General features: G+C 39.5%; 2 protein-coding genes across 3 annotated transcripts; both read left to right on the forward strand.

The window, feature by feature from the left end:
• The first annotated feature begins 717 nt into the window (after positions 1-717).
• LOC146393175 (adhesion G-protein coupled receptor G2-like) lies at positions 718-10,142 on the forward strand. Its single transcript, XM_084927373.1, has 10 exons — positions 718-849; positions 2,278-2,385; positions 2,527-2,572; positions 2,745-2,839; positions 4,372-4,514; positions 4,789-5,057; positions 5,132-5,228; positions 5,758-5,887; positions 6,776-6,932; positions 10,004-10,142. The coding sequence occupies exons 1-10, from the start codon at positions 718-720 to the stop codon at positions 10,096-10,098; spliced, it is 1,272 nt and encodes a 423-aa protein (XP_084783499.1). The 3' UTR covers positions 10,099-10,142.
• An 8,553-nt stretch (positions 10,143-18,695) lies between these two features.
• On the forward strand, positions 18,696-23,015 carry LOC146393176 (uncharacterized). Of its 2 annotated transcripts, XM_084927379.1 has the most exons (5): positions 18,696-19,322; positions 19,848-20,870; positions 21,113-21,268; positions 21,567-21,659; positions 22,093-23,015. In XM_084927379.1, the coding sequence occupies exons 2-5, from the start codon at positions 19,854-19,856 to the stop codon at positions 22,414-22,416; spliced, it is 1,590 nt and encodes a 529-aa protein (XP_084783505.1). In that variant the 5' UTR covers positions 18,696-19,322; positions 19,848-19,853; the 3' UTR covers positions 22,417-23,015. The 2 variants fall into 2 exon arrangements, with proteins under 2 accessions (XP_084783505.1, XP_084783513.1); XM_084927387.1 differs by lacking the exon at positions 18,696-19,322 and having other exon boundaries at positions 19,342-20,870.
• The last annotated feature ends 532 nt before the right edge of the window (positions 23,016-23,547 follow it).

Genomic DNA, 23,547 nt, shown 5'->3' on the forward strand with positions numbered 1-23,547 from the left:
GGCCTTGACTTTGACACCTTTGGTCTGTGGTGTCTAATTAATGTAAGATTTTTAATCAAAATGTGGCATTCTGATTTTTTTTCTTATCCTTTTCAACAAGGGCCATTGAGGAGCTGCAAGGGATTCTAGAGGAAGAAGAAATAAACGGGACCAGTTCATCAATTATTTCTGACACTGTTGTTGCCCTACAGTATAAACCCAATGGTACCGTTAGAGGCCTCGACATTTATGCCAGCGATAATCAGGTGTTTAAAAAATAATTTCATAGTGTAATGTGACAATGATATTTTAAGCTGTTCACAATTTTTAGCAGCAAAACTGGCAATATCTGTTTTGTCTAAATTTTGGGTCTTGAAAACTGCTGGGAATGGTTGAGATTGTTTATATCCTATTGATGTCCAAATGTGCATGTATTTTTAGTTACTTTTGTCCTTATTTTCCCTAAGCCACAAAACAGCTTGTTTGATATTGCTTTAGCTATGAAATATCTGAACATGTTCTTTATACTGTAGATTAAACTTTCCTGCTGCTTTGCATTTTGGAGTCTGTGAACCTTAATGACTTTCCTCAAGTTCCAGCAATTTGAGATCATTTGGACTAAAATGGCTGAAGAGCAGTTTTGGATTTCCATTAAATTTATAATGCACGTTTAGATATATGCTAAGTTGAGAATAATGTTACTGTTATTCACATCATCTTCCTGTTTTTGGCACGTTGATGCATATGCAGGTACAACCAGGCCAGCCTCCTCCCAGCAGCAGAGTGAGAGTTCAGCTGCCGAGTGAACTGAAAGCTGGACCAAAAAACAAGATTGTGTTCTGCATGATTAAGTGGCCTGAAACATACCAGGTCAGAAATTAAACTCTGTTATACAAAATTCTGAATTTTATACAGACATAGATTTTACACTGTAAATTATACTACTATCGTTTGTTGATTTAGCTTGTTTTAGCCAAGTAACATTACTAAAAAAAATATTTTTAAATAGGCAAACATTTGGTCTATATTTATTTTATCTTCCAGTCATTTAACATTATTTATTATTAAGAAACCTTTGTCTCACTATCTTGATAACAGACCTTCATCTGAGCACTCAAACCTGCCACCATTCAGCTCAAGTCGCATTATTTAAAAACAAACAAACAAACAAAAATATAAGCATATATACATAATTGACCCTTGACATTACAAAGTAAAGCAGGAGACAAATAATAGATTTTTTACTTAGTGCAGACCTCTAGGAAACTAGAATAGCTAAAGTAACATCCACATAAAGGCCCCAAGGTCTCATAGTTTTCTGTAGTAAAACACTGCATTGTAATAAAATCAATTCTACACACATTACATGTCAATTGTTTTAATTTAGCTGCTTATAAACCAAAAGTGCCTCAGCCTCAGCTTCATTTGGAAATATATGATAATTATTATCGAGTTGCTGGCAGAACAGTAAAGTGATTGCTTTTATGTTCATGTCAGGAAGACAGATGCGTAGATTTTATAAAGATTTATTTGGAACCTGCCGTGCCTCTGCACATCAAACTAGTGACAAAAATATAGCAATTTATTTTGAGTTAACTCGCACAGATATCTTCATGTGGAGAAACAGTTTTAAAACTGCAATGATTATTTACCCTGCTGTGTATTCAAAATATGTTTATACCATATAATAGCATTTTTCCCAAGCTACAAATATTAATTCATATATGCAGTACATGAAAACTCCAACACATGTAACAATGTACAAATAACTTTGTGTCCAGTACGTTATTGCCTCCATGACTTAATAAATGGATTGGATGTGTCTCATGAAGGAGTAATAAGTTTTAGACTTAAAATTGTTCTTTATGGTTTAATGTCTTCATATTTTAAACATAAAAGAATGTTTTGCCACAGGAACAATAAGTGAAATAGTGTTAGTCATTTATTTATTTACATTAAATTAGTTTCATTTAATACATTAAAAGACAGCTATGGGAACTGCTCTAATCAGTAAGAGTTAATCAATTTGTTCAACTTTCACACAGAAAGAGGAAGAGTTATATATTTAAACGCAAATGTGCTGAAGGTCTTTAGCAATAATGCACAAAATATAAATGCGGTATATATTAAAGACACTTCTATGTATATTTTTATGTAGAAAAGTTGGTACACCAGGGAAAAATCACTACAACCTTTTAATAAAATGTAAATTACATTAAAATTGTTTCATAATAGACAACAAATCTTAAATAAATATTTTCTCAAAAAACAAACTGAGGAATGTGTGTTTTATTGTAGGATGACGTTTATATCAGAAGACTGTTTGGCCTGAGTGTGCAGCGCAAGAACATATCAGGACTACAGCAGCGTGTCAACATCACCATAAACCTAACCAAGGAAATAAATGTACTTAATGTTGTCATTTACTGCAGATGTGCCTTTTACAATATTATATTATTAAATATATTTTATCTTTTGTTTAGCAAAAGTTAATAAAAAAAGTTAGGCATATATAGTATTTAAACATGCAATATTTCTGTGTCACAGGACACCCAAAAACCCTCGTGTCAGTTCATTAACTTCTCAACAAACAGTGAGTAACCAAGCATCACATCTGCCAAGAATAATGTAAAACATTAATATTTTTTTAAATAAACTTCAGTCATTGTTGTTTGTGGTTTGTCTTAAGATCACAAAGCTGATCTGATCTGACTTGGATATAAAAACATCTTATGTATAACTGATCTCTATTTTTGATGCATCAGCTTTTAGTGAGGATGGATGCATTACTCTATGGACTCATGGTCAGAATAATGTCACCTGTTCCTGTGACCATCTCACATACTTTGCTGTGCTCCTGGTAGGAGGGACAATTTTTCATTCTAAAAAAGTGGAATTTCAGGACTTACATGTCTTTAGACTTGAGGGAAACTCGATCAACAAAATATAGACAAACACCTCAGTAATAAAATGGGAAATCTCTTTTAGCAGGTGTGTTGCTAACAATCCAACAAGTTCATGCTGAGTTGGACACAGTTTAGCTATCTGGTTCTGATGCTTTGGTAAAAAGTTGTTGTGTGTAATGGCCAACTTCAGCCTTAACTCACATAGTCAAACTTTCTATTGTAATTCCTTTAAGCAGTTGTCAAATTTTTGAAGAATAACTTCTTGAAGGACATTCAAAGCTCTTTTTTGGATGTTGTCTGCCTCTTGCTCCACTCTCTGTCAGAATGATTGGATAATAATGCTTCAATAATGTTGTGGTTTTTTCTTCTCTTCTACTCTTTAACTGTAGTAATAATATCTTTGGAATCATTTTAATGCTGAAACTGTCAACACATAGTATTGCATGGACAAACAAAATCTGACAGTACCTTTACTGTGTTCATAATCACATCAACTTTGATAAGATTTTCAACACCACTGTGTAAACATGACAGAGCCCCCGCTGTGTTCTACAGACAGCTGCAGACACTCACTGTTGTACCTCTCTCCTGACCTCCTCCATATAAAAAAATGTGAACCAAAAAATGTCATTCCTCCATCAGGCATGTTACCAGTGATTTTCAATACAGTTCTTATGTAATTTAATGTGCATCAGCCTTTTCTGAAGAATGGCTTTTTGACAGGTTTTTTTTTTTTAACTCACCCATTAGAAGCTAAATATAAAGACATGAGGTGTGACTCAAGGCTTTCATAGTACTGACTTTACAGTATGTTTAATATATGTGAAAACAAAAAAGATTCATTTATACTGTACAACGTACAACACTCATCTCTTGCCAAAATGTTTCCTCAACTATAGTGTGTTATTAAGAATGTAGCTGCACTGGGTGTGCCCTGCCTACGTCGTGTGATTCCTGATACTATCACTAGATGCCCCAATGTGAACAAAAGTAATCTTTTTCTGTTACAAATGCTCCCTTTACACCATGAATACAATCTTCATTCTTTTGTTAGTATCATCTGTTCTCACGCACAGTTCATTGGCTCATTGATTTGTCATTGATTATCTTATCTGTGACTTACTTTTCCTCATCTACATCTTTGTTTTACAACACCTAATTTACTGAAAACTTTCTGAAATAAAAACCGTGTTCAGGGTGTTGTGATTTTAATTTGATATAGCCAAAGACTTGAATGATGAAGAAAAGAAATACTAAAACTGGACAAACAAGACTGTATTTCCCCAATCACGTGTCTGTCTCCTGCTTATTTTATTGTACCGAACTGTACTGTTACATACACTTCCTCTATTCCTGTTGCTTATTTTGTATTGACTTTACTGCTTCACTGTTTGCGTGTCTTATGTTTAATTTCTACTCGGTGGAAATTTCTACTTCTCACAATCAAAATGCTGCAAAATAAAGTGAGTGTGTATTTTCTGCACAGCTGCCTGTTTCTGGCTCTGACACAAATGGCACTGGGTCCCTCTCACCTAAAGACCAGGAGATTTTAACATACATCACTCTGATTGGCTGCAGTCTCTCTCTTTTTGCCCTGGTCATCACTGTTTTGCTCTTCATCACAAATAGGTAATTTATTTAATGACATTCTTCATCCTTTCTGTCTCTGCTTTTCTTATTCCTATCCCATTGACTATTCAGCATGTACTATCGCCTTCCAGTCCTGACTTTTTTAACACCACTGTCAATTAATAACCTTTTTTCTTTGTTTTAATCTTTGTTCCTTATCACATCATCTCTCTATTTTTATTGTCCATACATGTAGATTTGGTCTAATTGTATTCCAAACAGAATAATACTAAAAAAGATGTGACTTACCATGAATCACATCTGCATTTGCCAGAAAGGTCAGAGAAGATGTTTCTATGAGGGTCCACATCAACCTCGTGATTGCCCTGATCCTCCTCAACCTGCACTTCCTGCTAAGTTCCACAGTGGCAGCAGGGTCCTCCACTGGGGTCTGTTTATACATGGCTCTTGCCCTTCACTACTCCCTGCTGACTACTTTCAGCTGGATGGCTTTGGAGGGATTCCACCTCTACCTTCTCTTAGTCAGAGTCTTCAACATCTACATCAAGAGATACCTGCTCAAACTCAGTGTGGTGGGATGGGGTGAGTGGAATAATTTAAGCAAGAAGCTGTTTATCATCATCATCATCATCTGAATAACTGTTCTTGTGTTTCAGGTGTTCCTGCAGTCATTGTGTCAGTGGTGGTGATCATAGACAGAGGCTTTTACAGTCCTGTCTCTCTGGACACATCTAAATCCAACAACACTGATATGTAAGGAAAATATCTGCAAGCATCTAAAATTGAATAAAGAAAATTTAAAATAACAATTCATATTTATTTATTAACTGTTGGTGTACGCATCAGAGTGTAGAGGGAAAAGTGTCATACAAGGGATAGGAATCAAACTCAATTTTACCAAACACTTATTTGCCTATACTGAGTAGTCTCTGGTATATTTCACCACATGCATCTAAATTATCCGCTATACCCACCCCCAAAAAAGTTAATTCTGTTCATCTGGATGTAATGTTTTCAGTAGGAGAAACATTTCATCACTCATTCAAATGATGGGAAAGGCTGGGGAAACCTGCAGTCAGCTGAGACTAAAGAAGTCACTTGGATGAGTGACGAAAAGTTTCTTGCAATGAAAACACCACGTCCATATGAACAGAATCAACCTTTTGGGGCGATTTCCCATCCTGGATGATTGAGCATGCATCAATACGCCTGCAATAAGATTTCTATTACAGAAAGTACTTCTTAACTGAAACATGGGTCATCTGAACTCCCTTTCTTTTAGATGCTATATAACCAATGACAAGGTCAAGATGGGGACTACACTGGGACCATTCATCTTGGTGTTCCTCTTTAACATGATCATGTTTGCGGTGACAATCAGACGAGTTTGGACTCTACGCAAAAGCACAGAGGTACTGGGCAGTTTTGTGTTGCTATTGTCAACATGTCATATGAAAGCTTAAAAATAACAATAATGAATTAGTCTTATAAACAACTGGTAGTTTTATATAACAAGAAAAATAAAGGCTAACTCTAGTCATCACTATTGTTTATTTTTATTTTACATTAGTCGTTCCTTTTAAAGGATAAACTGTGAGATGGGTTGTCTGTTAGCTTTTAAGACCAAGTAAATTCTCAGAAAAAAATAAAGGAACACTTTTTATTCAGAGTGTAGCATTAAGCCAACTTGATGAAGTAAACTTCTGGGATACTGATCTGGTCAGTTAAGTAGCAGAGGGAGTGTTAATCAGCCTCAGCTGATTTGACGTTAATGAAATAAACAGCGAGAGCTATGGATGCCATTAGATATCAGGATATCCTTGATCCATTGTCAGACCCTAAATTGGATCAGTGGTTTCTTGGTTCCTCCTGGTGCATGACAATTCAAAGACTCATTTGGCAGCTCCTGAAGGAAGAAAGACCTGATACCATTAACTGCCCCCACACCTATCTGACCTAAATTCAATAGAACACCTCTGGGACATTATGTTTTGGTCCATCCGATGGTGCCAGGTTACAGCTTAACTGTCCAGAAGCTCAGTGATGCAGTGATGGTCCAGATCTGTGAGGAGATCCTTAAAGACACCATCCAACATCTCATTTTTTTGCAATGAGATCTGTTGTGTTTTTAAAGTGTTCCTTTAAATCTTTTCAGCACTGTATTGTATTTTGTAGTCATTTATTTAAAAACAAACAAACAAACAAAAAAACATACTTTAGTATTGACTATTTAAACACATTTGTCTTACTGTGTGAGATTGTATATAATCTCCTGTGTCATTCTATATTTGGCAAATCAGTTTGGGCAGAGTCACCGTGACAGAGCCAAGAAAGACATTTGTACCCTGCTGGGAGTCATGACTCTGCTCGGCATTACCTGGGGCCTGGTCTTCTTCTCTTTTGGATACCTGACTACTCCTGGCCTCTACCTCTTCTGCATCCTGAACTCACTGCAAGGTCTGTATAACCATTTGTATGTTAAGGCAAGGCAAGTTTATTTATATAGCACAATTCAACAACAAGGTGATTCAAAGTGCTTTACAGAGACATTAAAAAACAAAAACAAATAAAAAGCATGATTTAAAATTGAAAAAAAAGGAAGGAACAGTAGATAAAATCAGTAGTTAAAATGTAAGTTTTGAAATTTAAGCTTAAAAGTAAAACAGTGTGGATTTGGTGCTTTATTCAAATGCAGCTGAGAACAGGTGAGTCTTCAACCTGGATTTAAATAAACGGAGTGTTTCAGCTGATCTGAGGCTTCCTGGGAGTTTGTTCCAGATATATGGAGCGTAAAAGCTGAATGCAGCTTCTACGTGTCTGGCTCTGACAAAAAAACAGATCCAGATGACCTGAGGGATCTGGAAGGATCATACTGGGTCAGGAGGTCACTGATGTATTTTGGTCCTAAACCATTCAGAGCTTTATAGACCAGCATCAGAAGTTTAAAGTCTATCCTCTGACGGACAGGCAGCCAGTGTAAAGACCTCAGAGCTGGACTGATGTGGTCCACTTTTTTGGTCTTAGTGAGGACTCGAGCAGCAGAGTTCTGAATGAGCTGTAGTTGTCTGACTGATTTTTTAGGTAGACCTGTAAAGATGCTGTTACAGTAATCAAGCCTACTAAAGATGAATGCATGGACTAGTTTTTCCAGGTCCTGTTGAGACATCAGATCTTTTATCCTTGATATATTCTTGAGGTGATAGTAAGCTGATTTTGTTATTGTCTTAATGTGTTTTTCTAAGTTTAGGTCTGCATCCATCACTACACCTAAATTTCTCGCCTGGTTTGTGGTTTTTAGGTGTATAGATTGAAGTTCTCTGGTGACCTGTAATCGTTTTTCTTTGGCACCAAAGACTATTACTTCAGTTTTATTTTTGTTTAGCTGGAGAAAATTGTGGCACAACCAGTCATTAATTTCCTCAATGCATTTACCAAGAGCCTGTACAGGGCCTCGGTCTCCTGGTGACACTGTGATATATACTTGTGTGTCATCTGCATAGCTATGATAGTTTATTTTGTTGTTCTTTATAATCTGTGCCAGTGGGAGCATGTACATGTTAAACAGAAGGGGTCCCAAGATGGAACCTTGGGGAACTCCACATGTGATACTTGTCTGCTCAGATATGAAGTTACCTATTGATACAAAGTATTTCCTGTTTTGCAAGTATATTTTGAACCAGTTTAGTACAGTTCCTGAAAGACCTGCCCAGTTCTCCAGTCGTTTGAGTAATATGTTGTGGTCAACTGTATCGAATGCTGCACTGAGATCCAGCAAAACTAAGACTGACATTTTCCCACTGTCTGTATTCAGACATATGTCATTAAACACTTTAGTCAGAGCGGTTTCAGTGCTGTGGTTCTGTCTAAAACATGACTGGAAGGCATCATAGCAGTTATTCTGTGTCAAGAAGTAATTGAGCTGTTGAGAAACTCCTTTTTCAGTGATCTTACTTAAAAATGGGAGATTTGAGATTGGCCTGTAGTTGTTCATTCGTGTCTTGTCAAGATTGTCCTTTTTCAGTTTACCTGACACCTGACATTAAAGAAAGGTGGACGAGCTGTAACAGGTCTGACTCCAAAGCCTTTGAGACCTTTTTGAAAAAAACTTGTCGGCAGGACATCTAAACAGCAAGAGGAGTTCAGTTGACCTAAGATGTCCTCCAGGTCTTTGCTGTTAATTGGGTGAAACTGTTTCATGGTGTTTAAACAGTTTTTCGGTGGACACAGTACATATCCTGAATCTGCTGTTGATGTACCAATTGCTTGTCTAATCGTTTGGATTTTGTCTGTGAAGAATTTGGCAAGGTCATTGCAGGCCATGGTCGAATGAAGTTCAGCTGCCACTCACACAGGAGGGTTTGTTGGCCTGTCAACTGTAGCAGATAAGACCCGCGCATTATGACTGTTTTTGGTCATGATGTCAGAGAAGTAAAATCAATTAAGATCAATTCTGTCATGATTTTAGAGCTATTGTCGGTCACAAGTTTCTGTGTGGCCCCCGCATGGGAAACGAAGTAATGCAGGTGGCCAGGTCATTTACAATAATTAAAAAAAATATTATTTCATAGTGATTCGAGATTTTGGAAAGTCACAGAATATTTTCAAATTTTAAAAATAGACTAAAGAATTCATAGGCTTCTAAATGTCTACTGTATAATGTTGTTTGCACTGCATTTCTGAGAGAAGCACATTGCGTTTAAGGGAAAGCACTTTCTATTATGCATGGAAAATAAATCCACTTAGCTCTCTCATGGTGAAAAACCCATGTTTCTGTTTATAGTTGCTAGTGTTGTATTCATCATGGTTATCTTGTGTCCCCTGTGTTTACTGTGTTAATTTCTGCCAACCTCTGTGTACTCATCCTTTTATTTCAGGAACCTTGTATTTAGTTTAGTCATGTTTCTGTATTTTCCATGGTTAGTTATCTCACTTCCTGTTTTATTTTAGAGTTTGTGTTCCTTGTTTGTTGTCATGAGTTTTATTTCCCTTGTGTTGTCTGATCATTCTGTTCAGCCATGTCTTGTTCTCCCCACCTCTCTTCGCTCCTCAAATCAACCTTCAGTATATATATTGTCACTGTCTACATGGATCCTTTTCAAAAAGCACCTGTTTCTGTTACTTGCTTCCCAGTGTTTTTGTTCTTTCTTTCTTTGCTCCTGCATCTCTCCTTGGCTTTATGTTCTAGTTAGTGTGTTTTTAAATCTGTAGACTTCAGTTTCCCTTTGTACTCATGTTAGTCAGCCTGTGGTGTTTTTTCATTGTACATGTACAATGACAATGAAGGTATATTCTATTCTATTCTATTCTATTAAACTATTCTATTAAATGAATGACTTACTTTAAGTTTCAATCAATCTGTCTCCAAGCGTCTGCGTTTTGGTCCTTCACAACTTACAATCTGCACATCCTGCAGATTCTGACACACAGATGAATTACTACTTTCATTTTCAAATGTGCGTACTCATTGCATCTCCTGTACACAGTCTAAACATTTACTTCTCTCCCTCTCTCTTGCTTGTTCCATGCAGGTTTCTTCATCTTCCTGTGGTTTATGATGTCACTGAGAAAGGCTAAAACCGCAGTTACTAAGACAAGCAGTGAAACACGAAGCACCAGCACCTAGCTTACACACAACTACCAATACCCCGAGAAGTTCCTTTGTGTGTGCTGTTGGAATGTTTAATGTAATATTAACTTAGAAACATTGTTGTATACATGAGTTCAAGAAGAAATTGTATCAGATAAGATATCAACTGACACTAAAAAAATGTATGTGAATGTATTAAGTGTGAAGATTTTAACAGCTCAAATTTAGTTTGAAGTTTTCTTTTTATTGCAATAGACTGAGTTTTTGTGGCAGGCGGTTTATCTTATTGTTAGAGGATAGATCACCTGTCTCTTTTTACACTCGCTTTCAGAGATCACAGGCAAAACAACATAAAATTGCTATTTTGTCACATTTTCACCAGTCTGCACATTAGATCTTAGTTTTAAATGAAACTCACCTGGCATTAGTTTAGTATTTTAAGACGCTGTTATGTTGATTGATTGCACATACAGCATTTTTCTTTATTGTAATTGAACTGGTCTGAAAATTATTTTATATTAAAGCACATTGTGAATCACTAAAGGCTGTGGTGTTAGTAATAACAGTAATAGCTGTCTTATTACCTTCACCCTATGGACATTTACGAGTTACGGGCATTCTAAAGTGAAAATCTCAGTTTTATTCAGTATCATTATCATATGGTAACTCATAGTTTAAATATCAAAAGTGTAGTAATTTAATGTTTACAACACAGAATGTCAGAAAAAACCAGCGGTACCCTGCATATAGGTAGAGAACACTTTAAAAAGTGTATTTTGGGTAAACAGTGGTCATATCACCACGTGGGACCGGTGGCTGCTCAAAGACACTTACAACATGAAAGGTCTCTTCTTTACCCACACTTTGATAACGTACGGTTACTGTACAACCTTGGTTCTCTTAGTGAAAGACTATCTCTCCACACCATCACATATTCCATATGTACGGGGTACGACTCCCCTTGGTCGTGGCACAAGGATACTTACTTAAGACACTCCGGCACGCCCAGCTACACCCCACAGCTCATGTATAAAACAGCTGTGCAGACTTGACACCGGTGATAGTTTGATCAGAGGGCGTCTTCGAGCGGCCTGACGGTGGAGAGATAGTTTCTCGCTAAAAGAACCAAGGCTACACAGTAATCATATGTTCTCTAGCATATCAAGACTATCTCTCCACATCGTTACATATGTACGGGGTAACTCTGTAAGACACCCCGCGATGAGACAGTACAACCGAACCACCGAGAGTGAAGGGTGCAATAAACCCATAAGCAGACCACCCCGGTCAGGGATTCGCCAGACGCGAAGGCCAAGCAGGGGGATTGGAGGTAGCAGTCTGCAGACGCTAGACTGGCCCGAACTGGTTGTGCAGGATGCAGGACCTCAAGTGATCAGCTGCTCAAGGTCAGCCCGGGAACCACGAGGCAGACCACCAGGGAGCGCAGACCACCAGGGAGCGCAGCACACCGGGCTGCCAAGTAGGATCCCGCTGGTCGCATAGGCCTACAACATGCAGGCAATGCCAGACAAAGAGTCGGCGCTACAGGCTGAAGAACTCTTACTCACCACAGCGAGTGTAAGCCGGCAAAGCGGGCAGCAGGCCAGGGGGGCACAGCCTATAGTAGCAGGTCAAACTAGGGATGAGACCTGTCCATCCACAGAGCCGAAGCCGCCCAGTGCTGTTGACAGACAGGGAGGGGGCCTGCTGAAGTGGAGGGCTGAGCAAGGCAACGACCCAAAGGTCCACCCCCAGCACTGTCACTACGTGCTGTCCGCAGACAGATGAGCCTCAAGAGTGAACTCGAACAAGATACTCAAGCTCAGTCACAAAGTCTCAGCTCCCTGAGCGGGCCTGTGCTGGCCGGTAAGGCCGTGACACAAAGGCAATGCACCAAACAGGGAGCCAGCGTTGCAGGCTGGAGAGCTCTCACTCACTAGCTGAAGTGTCAGACACAGTGAGGTCTGACAAGGGTGTAAACCCGCAGAATTGGTTAGCATGCCAGAAAACACGGGCGGTCGGCTAGGACAAGCCCGTGTGCACGCTCTCCAAAGGATCTCAAGCTGGAGCCTGGGGTGCCCAGGGTCCAAACCTTGAATCCCAGGAGCGCAGTGAGGAGAGGAAGCGTAGCTCACCGAGCCGCTGAGTGGGGACCCTACTGGCTTCGCAACCCTGCAAGAAGCGGTCAAATGCTTTCAGAAAACCACGGTCTCCCCCAGTTCCAAGTGTCAGCTTCTCTAGCCAGCACAGCATGCTCTGGGTATGTGGTAATTTGTTAATAGTCTTTTATTTATTGTCTTAATTTTCCTGTTTTTATTGTAAAGCACTTTGGTGTACCGCTGGTCTTTTAAACGTGCACTCTAAAAAGTGTATTTCAGCAGTAGTTGAAGTTACGTAAAGTTCAGAGTGAGTTTCATTAAGATTTCTGCTTTAGTGGAGCCAGTCTACATTTGTGGAGTATATCAACTTGTTATTACGTGTTGTTCCCTCAGTACACATGTAACCTGCTATTCTCATTAGAGTCAACCTGCATCAATTAGGTTTCTCGTGACGCAGTGCGTCTGATGTCATGACGTCTCCGCCTTCTCCAGAATTTTCTACCTGCGGTTGAGAACAACAATTTGAGAGGCACTTGGCTGCAGGCAGGACCTCGTGAACAATTTGGTCAATAAGGTAACGAAGATATTACTTTTTCCATAGTCCTTGAAGGTAAGTCAAATGTAGAACACATATTTTAATATATTAGATATAAAAATATTCCAACTGTATTGTTAAGTTTGTTAAGTGTTTAGTAAACTGACCTGACCAAACCGCTATCATTCAGCCCTGCTAACATTAGCGAAATGTCAGACCTGTTGGTAGTTTGTGCTTGGACATGTAGGTTAAGTTAGTAGTTTGCCGGCGGTACTCTCTTGTTTTAATATCGTAACGCTAGCTTAAAGTTGTGTATTCATGCAGTGTGTCGTCTTGGTGTCGAAACCCGGTTGGGGAAGAGAGGAGCGTGCGGCTTGGAGGTGCCAAAGGGACGGAAGGCCAGCAGCTTATCTGAGTGACACGCCAGGCGAAGTAGAAGGTGAGTGCCACCTGTTGATTTTTATCCAAAGGCGCTAAATTGGAAGTTAAAACTAAATTTAATAATATTCACTCAGTATGGGCTTCTGGTGTCTGTCCATAGTGATCTTGGGGTAATTAGTGCTAAAAGCAGGGAATATTGGACTGACTAAATTTATTGCTGTTTATTTTGGGGGTGAATTTTGAGTTAAGAGGTTATGTGTTTAAGTCAATACGGTGTGTGTTTAAAGTGATGTGGGTTGACTGGGGAGGCCAGCCAGCCAACCAGTAGTTTAGGGTATTCGGTCTGATTGATCAGCAGAACGCGGTTCGGGCGTCGAAATAACCGCGGGCTAAGACCCGGGAGTGATGCTTATAATACACTTGAATAAATTGTCTTAGGACTGGGGCGCGGCCCCTAAGAGCGCAGTTGCTCAGCGTGTAGCGGCGACCCCTAATCGTGGACCCACGGTCAGGTTAAAAGCTCGGGTGGTACCCGGGGGATTTCGAGCCCCCCTTAAAAACTAAAGTGATCAAGGGGATCACTTTCCTTACTGCGCTGTTTGAGTGACAGGGTGCGACCCGGCTGTGACTATTTAACGTCGGGGACTTGTGAACTTTAAGTAAAGCCAAAAGCGTGAACTGTGATATTTCACGTGGCTGGTGGAGGTCCTTGCTGCCTGGCGGGGAGCAGTTATAAATTAAGTAGGGCTTAGGAATCTGACCGCTCTCGGCGGGGGCGTCCTCGAAGCGGGTTTAATTGATTAGCAAGGCGCGGCCCTGGGCTGAAAGATGCTTTTAAATTAGTCAAAAAACTTAGGAATATCGGTAGAGAAATAAAGAAGATAAGCTGTTCTGGCATATGGTGTTTTCATACGTTTATATGGGCCCATGTGTAAATAATGTGTAAATAAAGTGTAAATTAGCGGTATAAACTGTCTGTTGAATTTCTCCTGTGTGGTTGCAGAGTGAAAAAAGGAAAACTCTTTTCTTTTCTCTCTCTGAGAGGAGGAGAGGGGGCTCTGTGGGGAGCTCTGTGTGTGTGTGTACTTGCTGGCTTTGTTCCATCTCCCTACTTCTCCATTTCTCTGCTTCTCAGTTTTCTTTTTGGGTAGGTGAAGGTGTGTTTCAGAAGTGTGGTGAAAGGATTTCAGTATATTAAATAAACTAAACCTTGTAGTCTTGTGTTTGTGATTTCCTAGTGTATATAAAGTCTTTTAAAGATCGGTTGAGTCTCTCGCTATAAGGAGGGAAACGGTGTGCATAGTAGATTGATTGGATTATTCTCATGTGTGAAAACTTTGTAGTTGTTAGGGAAGTGAATGTGAGAGTGAATTTTTGCTGGCTTTGGGTGCTTAAATTGTTGCAGTAGACGTTTGTGTAGTTTTGTCTTGAAAGGAGCATTAGAGAGAGTGTGTGTGTGTGTGTGTATGTGTGTCTGTGGGCGGAAAACAGTTTCACAGCAGGACACGGGTGTGTTGACAGCCAGACGTAGGAGAGATACAAGGGGTATGCACAAATATGACCCAAGATGGGACTCGCCAACCTGGATTGACTCAATAGGAGTTCCCAGGGGAGTTCCAGATGAGTATAAGTTAGTTAATCAGATAGCGGCCGGCTTTGAAAGTGTGTTTTTATGGATAACTCCAAATAAAAATGTTGATCGCATTAATTATGTGCATTATAATGTGCTGAGACTCTCTAATCTCACTAGGGACGCAGTGGAAGGCCTTGCGGAACAATTAGGTCCGACGTCTTTGATGGGAGTCCAAAATCGAATGGCTCTGGACATGTTGTTGGCTGAGAAGGGTGGAGTATGTGCAATGTTTGGTGACATGTGCTGCACCTTTATTCCCAACAATACTGCTCCGGACGGAACGGTCACTCGGGCGCTTGAGAATCTGAAAACGTTATCTAGAACCATGCATGAGCAATCAGGTGTGAACACGGGGCTGGGAGACTGGATCACGTCTGTCTTTGGGCAATGGAAGGGTGTGTTTATGTCTGCCATGTTTTCTCTTATAGTTTTTCTAGGTATAGTGATGATCGGCTGTTGTCTCATTCCTCTGGTAAGGCGAGTGTTGGTAAAACTGGTAAGCAGGGCCCTAGACTCTGGTTCAGCTGGTTCAGCTGGTCCGGGGTATATGATGCCATTGCGAGAAGCCGCCTGGACGGAGGAGTGAAACAAAATTCGGGTAAAGGTTGGCCGATGGCCAAAGAGGAGGAGTGTGGACAAGAGATATTTTATTTTGTATTCTTATGGTGACAATTTATAATCAGAACTATCATGGATCAATCATTCATCATTGTTGAACCAGTTGACAGAATAATCTCTGAATTATATCTATGGTAATCTGAGCAAAATATTAATGTATGCATATTATCATCACTTTAATTAGTCTATTGTTGTTCTCTATTATTCTTTCTATCTGCTTAAGCTGTTGCAAATGGTATCCATATCATTGTATTCACACCTCTCGAAGCTGTGGGTCCAGTAGGGCCTTCTACATTCACTTACACACAGATTCAGGCCTACACCAACATGCACATAGAGAGTCATGGAAAGTACGCACGTTCACTCCCGCACGTACTAAGAACAGGGAGGTCGTCTCAGGACAATCTCTCGGTTGGACACACAGTCTCACAAAATTGCACAACATATCACACACTTGTTTGTCTCGAAAGTAGTATTGGATGCCTATATAAGGAGAACTTTGGAACTGTTATCATTTCCAGTAAGATCTAGCTGTGATGCCATCAGGGTAATATAAGGATGGGGAGCGGTCTGCTCGAAGAAGATTGTAAGATTGTTGTTGCATGTTTCTTCCCACACTCTGCGCAAGTGTGTAAATAAAGATCACTATTTTTGGCACCTACCTGGATTCAGTCTGCTTACTTCTCTTACCCAAATCGAACGAGTTTTCAACAGTCGGTGTTGGCTTACTGTTAGTTATTCATTAGCATTAGCACATTATAGCGGCAAGCTGGGCCGGGGTTCTCTTCAGACTACGTTACTTCGGGCGCGCGCTTTTATACACGAGTGGTTGTTCGCAGTATGCCTGTCGGCGCGAATAGTTCATGCGGTCACGGCCACGGGTGATGTAGGAGGTAAAGTTTAGCTGTGGTGGCTCCAGGAAGCATGCATTTACTGCCGCTTGCATTGCTTTCAATGTACATGACTTAAAGTTAATTCAGTTTTACACTGAACAGGAATCGGCTTTATATATAAAACAATTGCAAAAAAACAAAACAAAATGTACCTATGGGCATTTGGGTTTTGTTTTTAAACTTTTGTTTTGAACTTATCCCTTTAAAATCTAATTAGAGAGGGCTGGCTACATTTGATGAATACATTTTGTGTTTAAATGATTCGCTTTGTGTTGGGCAATGTGGCAAAAAGCTGAGATGAGATCTAGTCTCATATCACCATATTGATATATTGTAATATTGCCCAACTCTCCCTCTGTGTTTTCTCAAATTATTTATATACACCCAGTAAAGCGTGTCTCTTTGTTTCTCCAGTGCTATGCTTCATGTGGAGATGCAAGGACTGTGGGACAACATTAACAAAAATATCTGAATTGCTCAAACACTACAAACTGATTCATAGGCATTACGGACAAGGCCACTCATATCCATGCACTTATTTAAATTGTGCATGTAGGTTCAAGACTTGGAACGCCCTACTGAGCCATCTATCAAGAAATCACCCTGCCCAACAAGCAGTCTCCAAAGCTGCGTCCACATTCACTTGCCATATTTGTGGCCATAATCAACTCTCCACAGAAAGAGAATATTTTCAACATATCTATCAGCATCTTAAAAATAAGGAGACTGTAACATGTGTGTTCCAAAACTGTGAATATAAAACCAATGTCTATGAGAACTTCAAAAGTCATAAATACAGAAAACACTCTGGTACAGTGAACACATTTAAGCCTGGAATAAGTTCTGTTGATGAATCTTGTGCCAGTGTTGCCAGTGATATTTCAGATGTGGAAATTATAGAGAGTGATGTAAATTTAAATTCTGCTTTTGACAATGGGTATTCTGAAAACTTAGAGAAGGATATTGAGCTTAAAATTGCTTCAGTGCTCCTTAAGTTGGAACACAACTTTCTTGTGTCTAATGCAGCTGTAGATGAGCTTTTGCAGGAGTTAAACTATTTGATTGGTTCTGTTTCTGTGGCGATTACCCAAAAGACTATTAGCCAAGTATTACAAGACAACGGATGCCAATTTGACCAGTCAGTTGTTGAAAAGCTAGCCAGTGTACTCTGTGAGACAAACCCTGTAAAAAAAGCAATTGGAGATAAAGGTCCACTTTCCAGTCCTTGGAGACGAAAAGCATACTATAAGAGCCACTTTAAAGTAGTGGAACCAGTGGAATATATACTTGACCGAAAAAATAACAAGTCATTCCAATATATTTCAATTTTAAAGTCTTTGCAGCATATTCTTGACTGCCAGACAATCTTGGATCAGGCTGTTAATTTGAATACTGTAGATAATCAGCCTCAAAAAACTTCTGTGCACTACAAAACTATCTTCGATGGTGACTTCTTCCATGAAAATGGACTGTTGTCCAAGCAGGAAAGCATTTCATTGATATTATACATTGATGAATTCGAAATATGTAATCCCCTTGGTACATCACGGAGGAAGCATAAAATTTGTGGATTGTACTGGGTTTTGGGTAATTTGCCACCAGGCTGTAATTCTGCTTTAACCTCAATCTATTTGGCTGCTTTAATCAAAAGTAATGATCTGAAGTGCTATGGGTACGAGAAAGTGTTAAAACCTGTAATTAATGATCTTGTAATTTTGGAACAGAGTGGGATATTTCTGTCAAAGTTGGGCAGAACAGTAAAAGGCACTGTTCAGTGTGTTGTTGCCGACAACCTTGGTGCACACAGTATTGCTGGATTCTTTGAAAATTTCTCAGGGACATACGTATGTAGATTTTGCACTGCAGAAACATCAGAGTTCCAGACTATTGAAGTCAGAAGTGAAGTCTTTACTTTAAGAACAAAAGACATTCATGCAGATCATTTACGAATTATTGAGGAAAACAAATGGCCCAGTTATTATGGTGTGAAATCAAAGTGTATTTTGTCAAAGCACCTCTCACATTTTGATGTTACCACTGGGTTTCCACCTGATGTTGTACATGATCTTTTTGAGGGAATTGTTCCTTTTGAACTTGCGCTTTGCCTCAATTTGTTAATCAAAAAAAAGTATTTCACATTATGTACATTGAATGAAGCAATATCATCTTTCAACTTTAAGTGGGCTGACAAAACAAATCGACCTCATCCTGTGGCTCTCAGTTTTGCATCCAAAAAAAGTGTAGGAGGGAATGCACACGAGAACTGGAGTCTTACCAGATTTTTGCCTTTGTTCGTTGGGCAGAGTGTACCCTGTGAGGAGCCTGCTTGGCACATCTTAACAGACTTGAAGGACATTGTTGATCTTGTTGTCAGTCCTGTTCATACTGAGGACTCCATTGCATACCTTGGTTTTAAGATCTCCGAGCACAGAATCAAGTTACAAGAGGTTTTCCCAGATGTTAATCTTAAACCAAAGCACCACTACTTGGAACATTATCCATACTTGATCCGTAAGTTTGGGCCACTGGTTGCACTATGGACTATGCGATTCGAAGCAAAGCATAGTTTTTTTAAAAGAGTTGCAAGGAACATCAGATGCTTCAAAAATGTACTTCTTTCCCTTTCACAGAGACATCAGTATCAGATTGCATATCATTTGCATGCAATTAGCTTTGCCAAACCCCCACTGGAAGTAACAGATGTTTCCACTGTTCACATTGATGTTCTTAACAAGGACATCTCAAATGCACTGAGACAGAAGTCTCCAGATATGGACAATGTGTGCTTGGCTAAAAGTGTAGCATATAATGGACTAATCTACAAGTGTGGGATGATCTTGATCCACGGCTCACTGGGAGGACTGCCAGAGTTTGGTGAAATCATCCAAATGGTGATACTGCAGGACAAACTAATCTTCATTCTGAAAAAGCTTAGCGGATGGTATATGGAACACTACAGAGCTTATGATCTCAAAACATCACCAAGCAAAGAAGTGGAACTTGTTGAGCCACAAGAACTGCATGATACCTACCCACTGGCAGACTACAAAATTAGAGGGATGCGTCTTGTCACCTTGAAAAGATATGTCCATGTTTAAAGGGTGAGACCTCAAAATATGATAAAGTATTTTCTTAAGTGGGAAAACCAAACCCAGACCCATACAATACTAATGTGTTCTCAGAACATATTTATTTTATACTGCAAGCCAAAGTGGTGTGATGATGTCATTGGCAATTCATCAATTATGTCATTTTTTTAATGCAGGTTGCTGGATTCCAGTCAGTGAATGCTAATCCTATGCTCTCCCCCCTTCTGCTTCTCTTCTCTTTTTCTTCTTTCCTCTCCTTGTTGTCTCCTATATTCTCCTCACCTCCTCTCCTTCTCTCTTCTCTTCAATGTCTCCCATATTCTCGCCTTCTCTCTTCTCCTCCCCTCTCCTCTTCGGTTTGCCTTCTCTCCTCGCTGCCTCAGCTGATCTCCACCTCTCCTCTTCATTTTCTCCTCCCCTTTCCTCCTCTCTTTGCCTTCTCTCTTTTCCTCTAGTTTGACATTAAATTCTCCTAATTGGAAATGTCAGTGGTTTACATGTTGATCCTCACTAACTGTGCTTGTGCTTTGTTCTCAGACCACCATGGCTGGTTCAACACCTGCAAGACTGAAGGTGATTTTAGGAGAGAACAACATTGAAAAGCTGACTCTTCCAAATGGCATCCCAGAGTCACTTGAAGACCTTCTCAGCACGATAAAGACTACCTTTGGGTTAAAAGGTAACTTCAGACTGCAATACATGGACCAAGACTTTGGCAACGACTTCTTCAATCTGAATTCTACCACCGAACTTCGGAATTTGGGGACAATCAAAGTGATCCACCAGCAAACAAATCCACCTTTGATCAGTGCCGATCAGTCCACTTCATCTCTGTCTCTTTCATTTGAGTCTGATGACGGTATTTCGGTGGCATCAAATGACACAATTATCCTCTCATCCCCTGAATCTATGTCATCTCGAACACAACAGTGGCCAGAAGACTTTGCAATTCCCCAATTTTCATATGACACAGAGCTACAGCTAGAGAGGGGGAATACTGAGTACCGTGTGAGCCAAAAAATGTTGACTTTAAGCGCCCGAATGCTGTCTGATATCCTGAAAAGAGTTGCAGAAGAAATTTACCGTTACAAGGCCTATCCAGAGGATGCACATTTCTGCGCAGCTGCAGAGGCCCTTATCAAAAAGCACCCATGTTTGAAAGAACCTGGATCATTCAATGGCTGCTACGGTTGGAAACAACGACTGAAGTACAAAATGGCAAACTACAGGACCCAGCTCAAATTACAGGGGTGTCCAGAGCTGTGTGTAAACTCACTGAAATCTAAAGCTACTACAGATGCTTTCCCTGCTAAAAAAGTGAAGAAGCCAAAACGTTCTGAAGCTAACTTTTATCCATCCTTTCCTACTGGTGAGACTCTGGACAGCATGGAAAAAGTGAGACTAGAACTTCTGACAGAGATCGGGATAAGGGACAATGAAAGGGTCATCGCAGACAAAATGGCTAACACGTTTGCCTACAGACGACATGAGGTGGTAAACCAAGAACCAAGCATTCAGGAACTGAAGGACAGATGGCCTGCACTCTTCACACAGAAAGAGGTAAGAATGGAACTGAAGTGATCGAAGTCTGTATGCGTCAGGATTTATTGCAGTTAACTTTCATGAATCGGTCATAACTTGATGTGGTTGAGATTTTATAACACTGAACTTAATGAAAGAATTTACATTTTGAATTCCCATATATGTTATACTTTTTGGGATATAGACATTTTGGCATACAATCAGTTTCAGCATTTTGTTCCATAATACAATATCTACTGTCATTTGTGTTTTGTTTTTAGATAAATACAGAGTTCCAGAGGCTCATGGCTGTTCCTCTTGAGTGGAAGTTCATGGCCCAGTTAGACATGCACTCAAGTCAGCTGATCAAAGTCATACGTGCCAAAGGAGGAGCAACACGCCAAAAGATTGCGAACATCATGGACACATTGGACCAGGTAAATCTGTACCATCAAACAAGATACTTCGTAACTAAGAGGGCTGTCAAAATATATCTGAATCCTTCATAAAGACAATATGGGCAGGCCAATGCTAATCATGGCTTTCATATGCATGAATGTTTTTAGCGACTCAAAAAATACACCACTGAACTCATCCCCTTTTCTTTCTGTAATGAATCTCTGGGCTTGTGAATTACTGTTTTTAAATAAAGTACATGTAAGTTAAGCAATAAGAGTAAGGATGTCTGTCTTATGAAATTTAGAGTTTAAAATGAATCAACATTTGTTGTTCTAGACTGTGGACATTAATCATCGGAGGGAATGTGTGCTGAAAGCCCTCACCATCTTCCTGGGAGAAGATGCAGATGGCCTGATCAAGGAATACCTTGTAAGTTTCAACAGTTTGTCAGCACATCTTGTCAAAGGGACACAAAAAAAGTTAACTGTTAGAACAAACATAACACGTGAACCATAGTTGGATTGCTGACATGTATTTATTATCATGACCATATTGGACATTATGTAATTCCCAGCAACAACACATTACATATTGGATTGACTTTGTTTTAAGTAAGACGGGCTTACTTGATTATTCAAGTTCAAAGGAATAGTTTGACATGTTGGGAAATCTTATCTTTCTTGCTTACAATTTGATTAGAGTCAGATTGATACACCTCTCTCTGCTGTTTCTGGTGTGTGATGACACCCAGCCAAGAAATAGCCCAGCACATAACACATATTGGTACATCACCCAAACACTTAATCACAGTAAGAAGTGAGGCTAATGATGATTTGTGTTTGTGTCTTGTACCCCTCTGTAGGACTGTGGAGCAGATGATGTTCAGAGGGACCTGGAGGAGGTCACCATGGCAGTGTATGTGATTCGGAAGGAGGGGGAGGGACTGCAGGAGCCACCTGAAGACATTGGCATTGTCATTGAGGGTGTGGAAGTGTTGCATGAACTAACTTCGGTTGCCTCAGCTTGTGCCCTGCTTCTAGGTTTGATCTATGCACTCAACCTAGCTTATCCAAAACCCTTTCGCTTCACTTTTGAAGTGCTCCAAAAAATCTTCATGCAGCTTGATCAGCACAAGATGTCCCCCAAAGTCCAAAATCTGTATATCAAACTTCAAAGCTCCCAGTAATGGCACAGAACAATGACCAACAAATGGCCTTGTGCCATAATGCGAAGGAACAACTGTGTTTGGACATATAGCATGTAAAATATGTAGTCTCTTTTGGATGTTGGGCCTTTTTTATGCTCCAAGAGACCTCAAACCCCAATTTAATGTGCTTTTATACATACTTTGTATGGTATTTTTATTTATTTTTTTATTTTTTTTCAGACATATTTGCCTTCGTTTCAAGGGAAAGGTTGCATTTCAGGTTTGATGTGCTCAGTTATACAACAAACTGTTGTGACATTCTAAAACTCTAAAGGAGTGTTTATATTTTTTCATCCCCATTGGTCAGCTACACTGTTCAGATATTTATTCATTGGCTATAGCTGAAGAGAAGTTTCTGTATACTCTTGGGGCACTTTTTCATAGTTGACACTATATTTGTTGAGATTGATATTTGTGTAATACTGTGTTGCACTTTACACTTTGATGACAACTTTGTGGTCCTACTAAGCGTTACTTGCATTTTGTGCATATGTGTTTTAAAAAGGACAAATGTGTAATGTGTTTGACCAAAAGCTGTGTTGGTTGCCATAAAGGTAATACTTTATTACATTTATACAATAAAGCATTAAAAAAATAAATAAATTGGATTTTGAATTTTTGAAAAATATTTTCAGCCAACTTAAAATTTTGATTTAAGCTTTATTAAACTGTTAGAGATAATCTTTTATCAAACACTCAGATATAATGAAATAACACTCAGACACTTCAGCAGTTTAACGTGCACGGGTGAGAACTCAACGGAGACTCACACCCTGCAGCAGCTCTCTGCCTTTATTTATACACAGCATGAAGCATACGAAAAAGGAAATACTATGCTTATCTAGTCAAGCATGCAGGTGTGACTTCTCAAAACGTTGTGTTCTCTACAAGGTCGTTTCTTACTCTTGGGTGGCGGTTTCCTGCTGCTGACAGATAATATGACGGCACACAGTTTCCGTTATAGAGCAGAGAGCCAGCGGTTAACTATGCAGCTGGTTGAGTACAAACAGAAATATAAACATTCTTAGTTGATTATTATATGAATAATAAAACCTTTAAAGGCAAAAATCCTTTGACATAAACAAACTAAAATTTCATTTTAGAGTCACT

Source organism: Perissodus microlepis, chromosome 1 (assembly GCF_051167445.1).
Source record: "Perissodus microlepis isolate ML-2025 ecotype Zambia chromosome 1, ASM5116744v1, whole genome shotgun sequence".
NCBI classification, from domain to species: domain Eukaryota; kingdom Metazoa; phylum Chordata; class Actinopteri; order Cichliformes; family Cichlidae; genus Perissodus; species Perissodus microlepis.